General features: G+C 41.1%; 1 protein-coding gene across 1 annotated transcript in view; it reads left to right on the top strand.

Moving 5' to 3' along the window:
- il1rapl2 (interleukin 1 receptor accessory protein-like 2) overlaps positions 1 to 15,409 on the top strand; it is a 1,049,350-nt gene that overhangs the window by 735,877 nt on the left and 298,064 nt on the right. The window contains exon 6 of the mRNA XM_043705153.2: positions 2,767 to 2,841. Coding sequence (XP_043561088.1) covers positions 2,767 to 2,841 — 75 coding nt within the window. The remainder of the gene's footprint in view (positions 1 to 2,766; positions 2,842 to 15,409) is intronic.

The raw sequence follows: 15,409 nt of genomic DNA on the forward strand, positions 1-15,409 counted from the left end.
CTGGATACATCCCAGTAGACGCAGTGCAACCAACCATGGGCAGCGTCAGAGCGGATCTCAACAGTTGCCACAAAACCCTCTTTTTACAGCCATAGCAGACATATTCTGATAGGTAACTGTAGCTTGAAGATCCCATAGCCTGTGTGACAAGCTTCCAAGAGAAAGTAAGTTTTGTGGGTTTAGTGGTTGAGGGTAAGTTGGCAGGTAGGAAATGGGTTATGTTTCCAAGTGGCTGAAAGGGAAGGGCGGATGATAGGTGGGTGTTTCTTATGACAATTGACAGTTGTTACACGGTCAACATTAGCCTAGCCTTTTATTGAATTCACATGTCACCATCTGTCACGGTGGGAATTGAACTCTCATCTCCAGTATGTTAGCTTAGGATCTGCTTTACTTGGTCAATGAACAAACTGATGACTGTGAGGGTAAGGGTAGCAGGTGGAGTGTAAGATGGCAGGTGGAGTGTAAGAGTGTAAATTGATGAGGGAGTAGAACGGTAAGTAGGTGATTGAGAGGTAGTATTTCAGGCTAGAGTGGCAGATCAATGGATGCCGGGGACACCATGGATAAGGTGCATGTGGGGATCATCGTTCGGGGTTATCGGATGTTGATCTGAGTGGGATTTTATGCCCCCAGCTACATTTGGGAGCGGACAGCAATCAGTTGCCTGGTCCTGGTGGGAGAGGGGAGGTTTATGGTGTCATGTTTTGCTGAGTGTTGGATGCTCTGAGGAGGTGGGAGTGGGATCAATGTGAATAATTGGTGAGGATGAGGGGTCAGTAAATTAAAGTAGGTTTTAATTCCTCTTCTGGGGAGTTTTTCAACTATGTAATTCCGAACCCTCTGCACTCTGATTTGGTAACCATTTTGTCAGTGTTTGCCTGAAGTTAAAGTTTCCCAAGCAGTTACACCACTCCCCCCACCCCACCCCCAGTCAGGATGTCCGTGAGATCCCAACAAATATCTGCCATGATCTGACTGGTCTTTGCCTATCTGGAATTTGTAAGTGTTGGAGTATTGTACTCCTGTGCACTTTAAAGAGTCTATGTAATTTAGCCACTTGGAGATAGCCAGGACTGCGGATTGTGGAAGTCAGAGTCAAGAAAATGTGGGGCTGGAAAGGCATAGCAGCTCAGGCAGCATCGGAGGGTCAGGGAAGGTAACATTTCAGGTCAGGATCCTTCACGAGGACTGTAACTTAGCCAATCATTTTATAAGACCAAATGATCAGCAATACTGCAGAATCCTTTCAGCACCGTGAGTAAATAGTATAGATTCACAATCATATCCTGTCACAAAATGTACAAAAATAGCATTAGTATGTGCCACAACTCAGAAACACCAAATTAATGCATTTTTTGGCATGAAATGTTAACTTTTTCCTTGATGTTTGAAATATCTAAGGCTTACAAGTTTATGAAGGGTGTTATAACTTAGCAGGCCTTAATGCTACTTCCTCAGGCATCCTGCCTAACCTGGACTGTGGGGCAAATGAAGCTTTAAACCTCTGCCATTGCTGTCACTTTCTCCTCTGGGCAAGGCAGACAATGTTGATGTTTCTTTTTGTTTGTTCATTCAAGTGCATGGAACTGGGACTTGTTTCTTCTTCTTTTCTCCTGCACACTGTTTGTTTTGAGAGACACCGTAAACAGTGGATAGAAGCTTCTCTTTCAAGCCCAATGTGCAGAAAGCTCTAGGCTTTGGTTTTAAAAGCGACCTCTTTCCTCTCTCATTCATTGGATTCAGTTGCTGAACTCTGGAATTTTAATTGTGTACGTAACCTAGCATAGTACTATTTCATTTGCAATCGGCCATTGTCTTTTTGATCAAGAGTTTTGTTCTTACTCCAGTGCCATTTTGGAGCAAGAGTTCAGTTTGTATTATTTTTAACAATGTGTGCTTTCACATTCTCTTGTTGCAGAGGAGGTAATTTATTTTGGTGAAGAATTTCAACAGCATTATGGAAACTGCACATCTGCCAGATAAATTATGTCATCTTTAATGTATCCGATAATCACATTGTTTAACATTTAAAGCTGCTACTTTTACTGTAGCTTCAGGTGTAACTGTTTTGTAACTCTATTATGACAATTACTGCCTGAGAGGGAACAAAACCAAAGCAAACCAAAACTTCTCCGATTCTGTGAAGGAATTAATTGCATTATATTGAGCTACCATGAAAAGCTAATGAGAAAGCTTATGTCCTGAAATATGTGTGCGTACAGAACATTTGCTATATTAAAAGAATCTGAAATTGCTCTCCTTAGAATGAAGCAAGTTAAGGGAAGATTTAATTGTGACATTCATAATTTCTGATTGATCTTAATAGGAGGGTTGGTAACTAAAGTGTGTAGCGTTTATTAATTGTCAAAATAGGTTAGGGGAAGATGACAAAACATTTTTGTTGCACAACACATTCATATGATCTTGATTATACTGTCAGAAAGGAAATTAAAAGTAAGTCCATCAATAACTTTTATAAGAAATAGAGGCAGGAATAGGCTACTTGGTGCCTTGAGCTTGCTTTGCTATTCAATCCAAACTTAGCTGATTGGGAAATGAGACAAGACTATTGTGACTGCTAAAAGCTGACAAATGATGCTTCCTTAATTTAAGAATAATATTTCCTCCCCTCGGCTTCCTTAATTTAAGAATAATATTTCCTCCCCTCGCTGGATGTGATTCAGATGACATAGATACCAAACGTTATTATCCTGTTCCATGTGACCTGTCCTAATCATCTACGGATCTCCTTCTATCTTTCAGCTGTACTCACTGACAAGCTCCCTCAGCTTCTACTCCCTCCTGAAAACCAACAAAATACAGTCGATGTCCAGCTGGGTAAGTTACTTTCTGAGCAATCAGTCAACCTCAGTGTCTGCTCAATGAATAGTAATAGAGAGATGTGATTTTTCAATTGTTACATGTTAACTCGGGAGCATTCTCACACTTGGCCTGTTATTAAGTCACGTACTTCCTTGTTTTGCACCTCTGTTGTTTCTCTCCCTTTGGTTATTTGCAGTCCAGAGCAATATTGTTAGATGTGATGTAACCGCCAAGGATTTTTGTACTACTACATAATGGCTGAAGGTGGCAGTGTAGGCTGGAACTTCCAACATCTGTGAGTGGAGCAGTTGGCAGAGATTGGTTTCCAAAGGGCTGAAAGATTGTTGGAACAAGTAACTGTACTGTGGTGACTAATGAACAGGGTGTATAAGGGAGGGGTGGAGTTACTCTCCCCATCCCTGAAGTGCCAGTGGCTAATCTCTATTTTCATCAACATCCATAATTGTGACTCATAGGTGGCCCTTCAGTTTTGACCAATGAATCAATATTAAGCATCATATCAGAGCCCCAGCTTTCCAACTGCTTGGTGAACAGTGAGAAAAAGGAATGATAGTTTCCAAGAGGTGCCATGCGTGAGCTAAATGTCATCCCACTAATTTTGCAGTAAGTTTGTTTACTGGTTAATGCTTTGAACAGGATGTGGACCCCCACAGTTCACCTGATTTGGGCCAGCCACCTGGTTCTTTACTTGGATTTTGACACCAACCCAAACAAGAAGTACCCACTCTTTCTGGATGAGGGATAATGGGAGGACTCAAAGTGGAGAAGGTAGAAGGGTCTGAACTCTTGCTTGATGAAGTCACGAATATAGTGGGCCTTGTAGGAGGCAGAAGGTCTGAGCCCTCACAATGGCTGTGGAGAGGGGCAAATGCTTGGGTCTGGTAAAGAAAGCAAAGATCTGGAGAAAAGTTTAGTTAAGAAATGTTTGGTGGGGAAAGAGGAAGGGAGAGGAGATTGATGTGAAAACGAGGATTGGTCCATAGTGATCATGTGCCTTGAATGCCATTGGCCATTAGGTTCCATGGAACAACCAAATGGTTGACAAAGAAATGGAGTTGAGGCCCATTATTCTCCAGACCCAATCAGATCATGACAAGGGGACAATTACTGAATGGGTTAAAGAAAAACTTCAAACATTTTAGCAGAATGTTGATGTAAATTTTGAAAGGTGTATTATTAAACGTTTCAATGCAAGTCTTGGCTTTTGCAGCAGCTTAAAATCCAACCTTCCATTACCATTGATAATCAGGAATTGTTATTCAGTTATGACGGGAATGTGTGATTTAATGAGACAGCTCAATGATTGGTATTGTACAAGGAAAAAAAATCAATGTAAACATATTGCATTATGTTTCACTTAATATTCATTAGTTTTCATACACTTTTTCCACAGTGATTGATATTGGTTTAAGTGGACTGAATAATACATTGTTTAATATAATGTATATTTGTATTTGGCTTGGATTTTCACAGATTTGGTCATTTCAGTGCCAACAGTTGAGTTATGAGCACACCACACATGTAGCTCTGGCTGGACAGGCACTTCACTGAAATATTGTATTTTGTAGTTAACGGTGATGAAAAGGTACCAGCTTTTATTTGTATTTACCTTTAGCCACATGACTTTACCTGAGCTTGTGCAATACAACTTGCCGATAATCCAAAAAAAGTGAATTAGAATTAGCTTTATTGACACATGCAGTCAAATGACTACATTGAAAAGTTTACATGTCGGCATTTAGAGTACCACCTTTTCAGGCAATAAGGGCTATGTGTGAATACGATGAGCAACTGTTGCATCTCCTTAACTAATCAGTTGGCAAAATCCTCGATTGAACTTGGAATTGTTAATATATTGAATTCAATGTCAAATCAGGTACAAAAAGTGAACTAGAAGAAAGAAAGGTGGGATCAAGACTGAACTCGAAGCATTTAAATGTTATTATATTGTACCTCAGAATCATTCAATTTTGACAGAATGAAATTACATACTGGTTAAAATTAAGTTTCTAGGATCACAGAGATTGTTTGATCACAATTGTGATTTACCAGACAATTAAAAAATTAATTTGCACTGGAATAGACAAGCTACAACTTTGGCTGGTGAGTGTGATATGTATCTATGAGCTGAGTACAAGAAATCACTCTGTCACGTGTATTTCAATGGTAATTCTTCCAATGAGATGCCAGTTCAACACAGCTTCTGGAGAGGTAGCAGCCTCCTGGTTAATGTGCTCGGCTGTTCTGAGCCACTGCCTGATTTAAACTATTGATATTGTTAGTTCCATTACAAAATCAAGCCCGCACGATCATCACACCAATCCAAAACACAAAGAGATAGTATAATGAACAGGCTTTAATTCAGGCATGAGAATTTTCTTAAATTAAGAAAAAAAAAGTCTGATTTTGCTTATCCTGTGTTCTGGAGCACTGTTTCACATTGTAACTTTAGAAGGCAATAATAAATTTAAAGCAATGTCAGCAGTTTTTGTGCAATTTTCCTTTTAATCATTAAGACAAGCTGTTGGATGGAGTAAAATGTCACCCTTTTAGGTTTTTCATACATGCTGATTTCTGAAAAAAACCTATCTTAGGAAGTTGGATGTGATTTCTATCAGATTGCTTGAGCTGACCTATTTTCCATCTTGCATTATACACCACCAGATCCTGACTTGTATCAAATCACTTCTAGTTGCAGAGTTTCCAATGTAATGTCAGATGGTACATTCGGGCTGGGGTAGGGAAGAGGGCAATATAGATTAGATTTGACTCTGGTTTTCTGAACAAACTACATGCATCATAAATTGTTATTCTCTCTCTCTCTCTCTTTCACTCTCTCTCTCTCCCTGGAAGATTAAAAGTATGCCAGTGTGAAAGTAAACCTCTCAGATCAGAGAGGCCATCACTTTACTGTGACATTGTGCCCACAATAGCTGAGCTAAGACCAGTCAAAGAAAGAAAGGCTTGCATCTATAAAGCCGCCATAGTCCTACTGGACCAAAGAGCTGTTCTCTCATGAGAGAGAGAGAGAGAGAGAGAGAGAGGACTGGTGGTGGTTTAATCTGAGGGTCACCGCACGTCATGTCAGGAGAGAGGTTGAGAACAAAAGTCCTTCATGGGTAACCTTAGCTGGTGAGGAAATTGAATCTATGTTGTTGGCATCACTCTGTATGGCCATCCAGCCAACTAAGTTAACTCTATGTTGACCTCAAGACATGTAAAAGCAGTGTGTGTCCAATGAAACATTTATTTGATATAAATTGTGCATTTGAGATTCATGATATGTTGTCATTGGAAACCTGGGTTCTCAAATGAATAAACAATGTATCATCTTTAGGTTTGATTCATATTTCGGTGTTGTGTGGGTTAAGATGGCAGGACAGCTGTAGTTTCACCTGATTTCTGAGAGTTGTGCTGGGGCATCTGAGAATTCCTTTGCATGAATTTCAATAGCAGGTTTAGTCTTTGAGGTGAACAGTTTAATACATTAGAAAAAGAGAGTAGACGGAAAAAAATAGCCGTTTAATAGTGACAGGCGTCCAGTAGTACAAGAAGTCAGAATGGTCCAGAGATAGACGCAACATGTGAGTTTTATTAAGAGTGAAAAGTTAAGGAGAAGCAAAGGAGCTGTTCATTTAGCAGCCTGCTAAAATATTCAGCTTCTTGAGTTGCTTAAAAGAAAATAACCTTGAAGGTCACTGTCTATGGATAATAGGCTTGGCAGTTGAAGTGTTAAGTGAATAAGAAAACTGGCCAGACCACTGAAAAAAAGTGCTCTAAAAGTGGGTTTGCTCTAAAAGTATTTTGAAATCAAAGAGAAGTTTGAGAACCAGTTACAAAAGTAGTAAATTTAACGATGAGACAGGGTGACCCTTCACTGAGGTTGGTGAGTCAATAAAGCTGAAACTTTATTGCTGGAACAGCACAGCAGGTCAGGCAGCATCTAGGGAACAGAAGATTCGACGTTTCGGGCACATGCCCTTCCTCAGGAATGAGCAGAGAGTGTTCAGCAGGAGAAGATAAAAGGTAGGGAGGAGGGACTTGGAGGAGGGGCGTTGGAAATGTGATAGGTGGAAAGAGGTCAAGGTGAGGGTGATAGATCGGAGTAGGGTGGAGGCGGAGAGGTCAAGAAGAAGACTGCAGGTCAGGAAGGCGGTGCCGGGCTGGAGGGATTCGGCTGAGACAAGGTGGGGGGAGGGGGGATGAAGAAACTGGTGAAGTCCAAGTTCATCCCCTGTGGTTGGAGGGTTCCCAGTCGGAAGATAAGACGCTCCTCCTCCGACCGTCGCGTTGTTGTGGTTTGGCGGTGGATGAGTCCAATGACCTGCATATCCTCGGTGGAGTGGGAGGGGGAGTTGAAATGCTGTGCTACAGGGTGATTGGGTTGGTTCGTCCGGGTGGCCCAGAGGTGCTCTCTGAATCGCTCCGCAAGTAGGCGGCCTGTCTCCCCAATATAGAGGAGGCCACACCGGCTGCAGCGGATGCAGTAGATAATGTGGGTGGAGGTGCAGGTGAATCTGTGGCGGATATGGAAGTTTCCCTTGGGGCCTTGGATAGAAGTGAGGGGGGAGGTGTGGGCGCAAGTGTTGCACCTCCTGCGGTTGCAAGGGAAGGTGCCGGGAGTGGAGGTTGGGTTGGTGGGGGGTATGGATCTGACAAGGGAGTCGCGGAGGGAGTGGTCTCTACGGAAAGCTGGTGAGTCAATAAAGCCTTTTGAGGAGAAAGAGGTTGAATATTTATTTCAGATATTTGTAAGAAAACTTTTAAATAGTTCTTATGTTGTATAACATTGTTGGTGCACTTTTTTATTTTGTGTATTTTTTTTATCTTCCGTTAAAAGTGCATTGACAGTCTCAAGTGAATATGTTCAGTGACTGACCACCATGATAAACTAACAGCAAAAATAAAATTTATGATCTATCAAGCCAGGTCTCACACTAGGACTGGACATGTCCAGAATTACCATCAGCTGCGACTAAACTATTGATACTTAGTTGGAGAAAATTCAGCAGTTTGCTTCAGCGCACACAGAGCTAATGACTGTTTTTAACTGAGGACTGTAGGTGCTGGAGATCAGTGTCGAGAGTGTTTTGCTGGGAAAGCACAGCAGGTCAGGCAGCAATGTTAATTCTTTTGGCTTCAACATTCTCCACCTTTATTTTGGATAAATTGTTGTTCCCTTAGTTTTTTTTTTGTATTTCATTCCAGATGAGTGCACTGTAAAATGTTTTGAATTAGTGTCTCTTTTTAGCAGTGTTTAACTTCTGTACTACTAAGCAGGTATTAACATTACTTTCCTAGCAGTGCTGGTCAGAGTCATCACATTCTTCGTATAGGAATTCTTAACTTGATGCTATGCCTGATCAGATCCAGGCTGGGTTGCAGTTAGTCGTAATAATGGTTGTATGTAGCGGGAGATGAGGCCTAGTGGCATTATTGAGGTGCAATTGCAATACTCTTAATAGAATAGAATAGTTTATCTATTTTATTGTCACTCGTACTCCATTACAAGAGTACAGTGAAAGGTTTTCACAATGGCTGTCTTTTTCTGGTGCCATCTTAGGTACAAGTACCTAGGTATAAATCTTCCAGAGTAGAAAAATACATGGTGGTCAGTCACTGAACATATTCATTTGAGACTGCCAATGCATTTTTAACAAAAGAAAAATAGAAAAATGCAAAAAGAGCATTAAAGGAGAGCAGTAGCATTACTTACAAGATAGTTACAACATTCTGAAAGGGTTTTAAATTATAGTCCAATAAAAAAATCCAAAAAGCAGCAGCTCAGCACGTGGCAACAGGCCCAAGACCCACATTGCTCCAGCCTAAAGTTCGCTCCTCACTGGCACTCAGCAATAACAAGGAAACCCACGCTCACCGGGATTTGACTCCACCTCATGCCACTCCGGGACTCGGGATTCCCCACATGCCATTGCTCCGGGACATGACCCCTCCATCACTTCAGGATACGGCATGTCCTTCGCTTCTCCGAGTTGGGTTAGGTAAGAGCTGGATTAGAGTGGTGCTGGAAAAGCACAGCAGTTCAGACAGCATCCAAGGAGCAGGAAAATCCTAGCAGAGCACTTTAGGGAATATCTCTGGGACACCCGCACCAATCAACCACACCGCCCTGTGACCCAACATTTCAACTCCCCCTCCAAATCAGCCGAGGACATGGAGGTCCTAGGCCTCCTTCACCGCCGCTCCCTCACCACCAGACGCCTGGAGGAAGAACGCCTCATCTTCTGCCTCGGAACACTTCAACCCCAGGGCATCAATGTGGACTTCACCAGTTTCCTCATTCCCCCTCCCCCCACCTCACCCCAGCTCCAAACTTCCGGCTCAGCACTGTCCACATGACCTGTCCTACCTGCCTATCTTCCTTTCCATCTATCCACTCCACCCTCCTCTTTGACCTATTACCTTCATCCCACCCCCATCCACCCATTGTACTCTTTGCTACCTTCCCCCACCCTCCTCCCCGACCTTCATCCCCTCCCCCACTCACCTATTGTACTCTATGCTACTTTCTCCCCACCCCCACCCCCCCTCTCATTTATCTCTCCACCCTTCAGGCACTCTGCCTGTATTCCTGATGAAGGGCTTTTGCCCGAAACGTCGATTGTCCTGGTCCTCAGATGCTGCCTGAACTGCTGTGCTTTTCCAGCACCACTCTAATCCAGAATCTGATTTCCAGCATCTGCAGTCATTGTTTTTACCTTTTACTTAGTTAAGAGTTGGGTGGGGGTGGGGAGGGTGGTGATGAGGGAGAAAAGAATACTTTAACAGGAGGGAAGAAAGGAAAGAAAAAGAAAGAGAAACTGGTGAGCAGAGGAGCTCCCCTGCCACCATCTTGTTCATATGTATCAACTTAATCATTCTTATTGTTATTATTAATCTAGGGACCCAGGTGATGTCATGGGGTCCTGGGTTCAAATCCTGCCATAGCAGCTGATGGAATTTGAATTCACTGAAAGTCTGGAATTAAGAGTCTGTCCCTGGGTTTGCCACTGTCAGTTCTCTAAAACAGCCATCTCATTCAATAAAGAAACTGCTGTCCTTACTTAGTCTGGCCTCCATGTGACTCCAGACCCACAGAAATGTTGTTGACTTTGATCTGCCCAATTAGGATTGGGCAATAAATGCTGGCCTAGCTAGCGACACCCACATCCTTTGAATGAAGTAAACAAAAATTGTTAGTTCGTAAGGTTATATTACATTGAGCTCAACCAGTCTTTTGGTGGAATCATTTGACTTCTGACAAGTGCTTGAAGGGAGTAAATATACTCTGTGCAGCTCCTGAGAGTTTATAATTATACCTAGCAAGTTAAAGTAAACTGTACCTATTGCAATCAAGCATTAAACTATATCATAATGAAAGACAAGTATTCTTTGGTTTAAGTATATCTGCAGTCAATCCTCCACCACATGCCAGAGTAACCTTACGGAAAAGACCATGGGAGGCAATGAACTGCTTCAAACAGAATATCATAGACGAGGGTGGTGGTGTCCGAAAATATGACAATATATGGCAGAACAATAATACTTACTCGAATGTCATTTGGTACTTCATTATTGCTGTTACACTTGGTGCCAAGTACCCAGATTAATCAAGAGTGGTATGTTAAAAGTTTCAGCAGTAGGAGAAGCTAGCTGTTCCATGCAATAGCCATGCGAGTGGTTTTTGCCACGAACAAGATGCAATTAGCTTGTCAAGGCTAAAAGGACATTCTACCTATCACACGCACACAAACACATGCAATGTGGTATCTGAGTTTCAGTGGCAGTGTGATGCCAGGTGTTTTAAGTTGTAGATCCCAAAGCCGGATGGATGTGGTCTTAAAGAAATGGCTCTCTGCTATCTCATTATGTATCGAGTTAAATGTTGAGAAAACTGTGTAGACCTTTAGACATGAAGGGCAGGATCCAAATGGGATTTGCCCCCAATCCATTCATTGTTCACAACAAGCTTACCCTACCTAACCAGGCCTCACTTGCAAAATTCACAGTGCAGTGTTCAATTTTAAAACAATTTTCCGATTTCTGAATGGTTACTAAATAATTCCAACTGTATGAAGGATAGCATTGAATTAATTTAGTACTATCAGTAGCGTTTGCAATGTGGTGCATTTGCATGTACTGTAGATCAGCATCCCCTCTCAGGTGCGCAACCTTCAAGAAGCCCCCTTCACTTTCGATCATCATGTATAACTTCCACAACCAGCTGCTGTTGGCCCAGTGGTTAGCACTGCTGCCTCACAGCGCCAGAGACCTGGGTTCAATTCCCGCCTCAGGCAACTGTCTGTGTGGAGTTTGCACATTCTCCCCGTGTCTGTGTGGGTTTCCTCTGGGTACTCTGGTTTCTTCCCACAGTCCAAAAATGTGCAGGTCAGGTGAATTGGCCATGTTCAATTGCCCGTAATATTAGGTGAAGGGGTAAATGTAGAGGAATGGGTCTGGGTGGGTCCCTCTTCGGAGGGTTGGTGTGGACTTGTTGGGCCGAAGGGCCTGTTTCCACACTGTAAGTAATCTAATCTTATGAAATTCAGATTTCTGCAGAGGACAAAGAAAAATTATGGGGTACATTGCTGGAAGTTACAATTTGTGAAACAGAGTCCTGTTGTTTGTAGACTGAAAAAAATACTGCACCTACCTCATTTCAACAAAAAAAAGTAACAGCCATTCTCAAATTCATTTTGCAGGGCAATGCCTTGACCAATTAGTCAACCTGCCTTCTTTCAAGCACAAATAAAACTTCGGAGTTAGCTGTCAGCTATTGTTACCTGACGTATACTCCATGACAGTGCCTCTGCTAAATAGAGTCCAGTTTTCAAACTTTGAAATTTGTTGTGAATTGGCCTGGTGAATGCAAAATGAACCACTTTGACTAAATGTGTCTTTTCCCAGCAAAACCCATTGGTCTGGTCTTTCATGGATAAAGTGAACAAAGCTTTAAAAGATAATAATTGACTTCCTGCTCACTTTTCTTGTTTATTCATTTTTTGAAGGCTAGTACTAATTGGAATAGCACTGAATAATCAATATTTACAAACGCAAAATTACAATTCAATCTTCGTATTTATTTAAAACTTACTTCGATCTAAATGTTATTAGTATGATTCATTCCAGAAAAAAAAGTGACCAACTAGTTAGACAAGAAAATTAAATTGTAATAGTCTTGAAAGTCCTTTGTAAACTATTTGAGTTAAATTTGATAAAGTACACAATGAATATTTATTGATTAGAACTTCTCTAATAAATTTGCTTCTGACTATAAAATATGCAGGATGAACTTTATTTTCATTACAAAATCTAAATTCCCTTGGAGACATGACTAAAGTTACTGAAACAACTTCAAGGTGAATAAACACCATCCAGTCGGGTTAGTTGGCTGCTGAAAATTCACAGTTCACGTCCCTCCTGGCATCAACAATCTCATGTTGGTTGTAAACTACAAATGTACAAGAATGCTAACAACCATACCATGTGTTACAATTATTTTACAAAGTTTCAGACCAAGTATAACAAACAGGAGGTGCTAAATTATCCATGTTCACCAGATGTAAAGCTAAACATCTGCTTTGTGCTTTGTGCCCTAAACAAAGTGTTGATTTGCCTCAGACCAGACTTCGAGTTTTGCTTTATTCATGAAGGCAAAGTTGTTCTTGTGCTTTTGCTGCCTATGCTGAGTATTCTATAACAAAACGGATGGTTAACTGATGGCAATCTTTTCCCATTCTTTTTTTAAGTTCATGTCACAGAGGTGTAGTTTGCTCGGCAGCAGCACTGTGTACTATCGACAATGTGCACTGCAGGAGGTGGCTAAAGATCCTTAGACAGCACCTTCCAAACTCATCCAGAAGGACAAGATCACTTCCATCGAGAAGGGCAAGGGCAGCAGATACATGAGAACACCAACCCCTGCAAGATTCCTGACCTCCCTAACTTGGAACAGTATTGCATTCCTTCAGTGGCACTGAGTCCAAAATCCTGTAATTCCCTTCCTACTCTACACCTACTGCAACTGTTCAGAAAAGCAACTCACTATGACCTTCTGAAGGGCAACTAGGGACAGGCAATAAATGCTGGCCGCGCGAGCGACTCCCACATTCTGCGACTGAATAATAAAACAATTTTAAAAAGCAACTCGAAACCAGTATTTCTTTTAAATCAATGGATGATGACGAATACCTCCAAGTACATAACATCTAGAGGTGGGAATTGAACACAGGTGTTCTGAGCCAGAGTTATGAACACGTCCATTTGGCCACAAGATTCCCCCCCCCCCCCCCCTCCCCCAATGCAGCAGTGTTTTCTTCCAAGAAAGGACCCTGTGCACTTAGTTTAACTTCACCGTTAGCTCCTGCTACAGAAATGATAAAGGAAGAAATGGTAATAGCTATTCAAAAAAATGCAGTGCTACTGTGGTAACCTCCATGAGTGGCTTGTTGCAAGGAAATCAGACGTTTAAACATTAGACTTATACTGCACTTGTGGTAAATGAAACACAAGACATGATTTTTTTTGTCTGAAAAAAGTACAGGGTGATACGAGCAAAGACCAGCATTTATTACCTGTTCCTGTAAGATCTGAGAAAGTGATGGGAACCTGCTCTTGGATTATTGCAATGTTGTGGTTTCATCCTGTCTGGAGGCTCACTGACAGAGGACAGTGATGGGACGGGAGTCATAATAAGACCAGATAGGGTATAGTTGGCAGTTCTCTTTCTATAAGAGGCGTTCATAAACCAAATGAATTTTGAAAACAATCTGAAGGTTTCCTGGTCACTGTTACTGATTCCAGCTTGTAACATTTCCCAGCTTTTGACTCAAAGAAAATTGAATTCTCAAACTGCCATGATGGAAATTGAGTTATTTCGACTGAGTGCAGAATAGATGCAGCAGGATAGATTTTTAACCTAGAGATATATGGAACATTAAAGGAATATGCCACTGTCAGGATTCACTGTCGGGTCAGGATTCCTGACCACTGTTAGGTGTTGCTTGAGTAAGAGGCTGATATCATTTTGAGGTGTACAGAGTGGGTTTGGTGGAACAGTGAGTTTAATTGGTATCTCAGAGGAAGGTGAAACAGAAATCTGTTTTTGATTAATGAGCAGCCAGAGGACAAAATATTAATGCAGGATCCACTTAAAAATGTACAAGGAAAAGTGATGAGACCATTTAGAATGCGACAAGAAAAAGCAATAAATACAATATTGTTATGTTCGGGACTTCAATAAATCCACTGTCATCTTGGAGTTCCTCAGAAGTAATAATATTCAGACAATTCAGAATGAGAAGTCATAGGTTTGAGCTAAGGGGTGGCAGATTTAAAACAAAGATGAAAAGGAATTACTATTTTCAAAGTGTCATGAATGTGAGGAATTCACTCCCCCCAGAGTGTGAGGGATGCTGGTACTTTGAGTAAATTTAAGGAGAAAATAGACATATTGTTAGTCAATAATAGGTTAAAGGGTTATTGAGAGCAGGCAGGAAAGTGGAGTTGAGGCCAAGATGGGATCAGCCATAATCGTATTAAATGATGCAATATAATTACTGCGTTAAATTGGGTAACAATATGACCCAGCTAAATACAGTTCCAATTTTTATTCTATTATAAGACCATCTTTATAGTCTTAACAAGAAATAGCAGCATGGATTTAGAAAGGGTAAACACTACTTGGATAGTCTCCTTAGACTCTTTAAAATTGTCACAGATGAAGGAGGTTGGAGAACTCGGTATAATACAGTTGGTTTTGATGTTCAGTTATAAAATACTCTGCACCACTAATTCAACTCAAAGCCCATATGAATACAATGTAGAATGGAATGAAAAATTGGTTATAAAGTATTCAGGGTACTGGTTAGAGACAAAATTCCAGAATGAAAGTAAGGGTGTAGGGGTAGAATCATTATTATTTCAGGAATTTGTTCAGGATTACACGTGTGCAATTCTGTTGTTTCCCACAGCTATCAATGATTTGCATGCCAAAAGAAACTAAAAAGCTTGTCAAATTTTCGAACAATACTAAGCTCAGGAGAATTTATAGGCAGAGAATTTTCTTAAGTGAGTAGAGATGCGGCAAATGAAATTTTACACGGATAACTGTAAAACTTGCCAGATAGCTGAAAGAAACATAGGTCATAACACATTGAAAGGAATGAAGTTATCACACAGTGCCTTTAAAAACAGGAGGGCCTTAGATTAACGTAAACTCATGACATTGAATATGCAAAGGATTCAATAAAGCAGTTGCAAATGCTTACAGAACCTGTTATACATCATTTGTAAAGCAGGATGTGCTATGGGTTAATCTATTACCTGTAAGCATTGAAATATTATATTCAGTTTTCCTCACCGTCCCAACCAAATATGAATTGAGAGAAATGCAGATACATATAACATGGCCAATTCAAATCTGTGGTAACAGGAGAAGGCCAATCAGTCCATCAAGCCCGTTCTGTTGTATTATTGGTATCATTAATTCAGCACTTTGCCTTGATCCATAAGCCTGAATATGCTTGCCTAATTAAATCAACTCAGTCTTAATTTTGAAAGC

The sequence above is a fragment of the Chiloscyllium plagiosum genome, unplaced genomic scaffold, assembly GCF_037043375.1.
Source record: "Chiloscyllium plagiosum isolate Xiang-an unplaced genomic scaffold, Cpla_swu_hap1 HiC_scaffold_11, whole genome shotgun sequence".
Lineage (NCBI taxonomy): Eukaryota > Metazoa > Chordata > Chondrichthyes > Orectolobiformes > Hemiscylliidae > Chiloscyllium > Chiloscyllium plagiosum.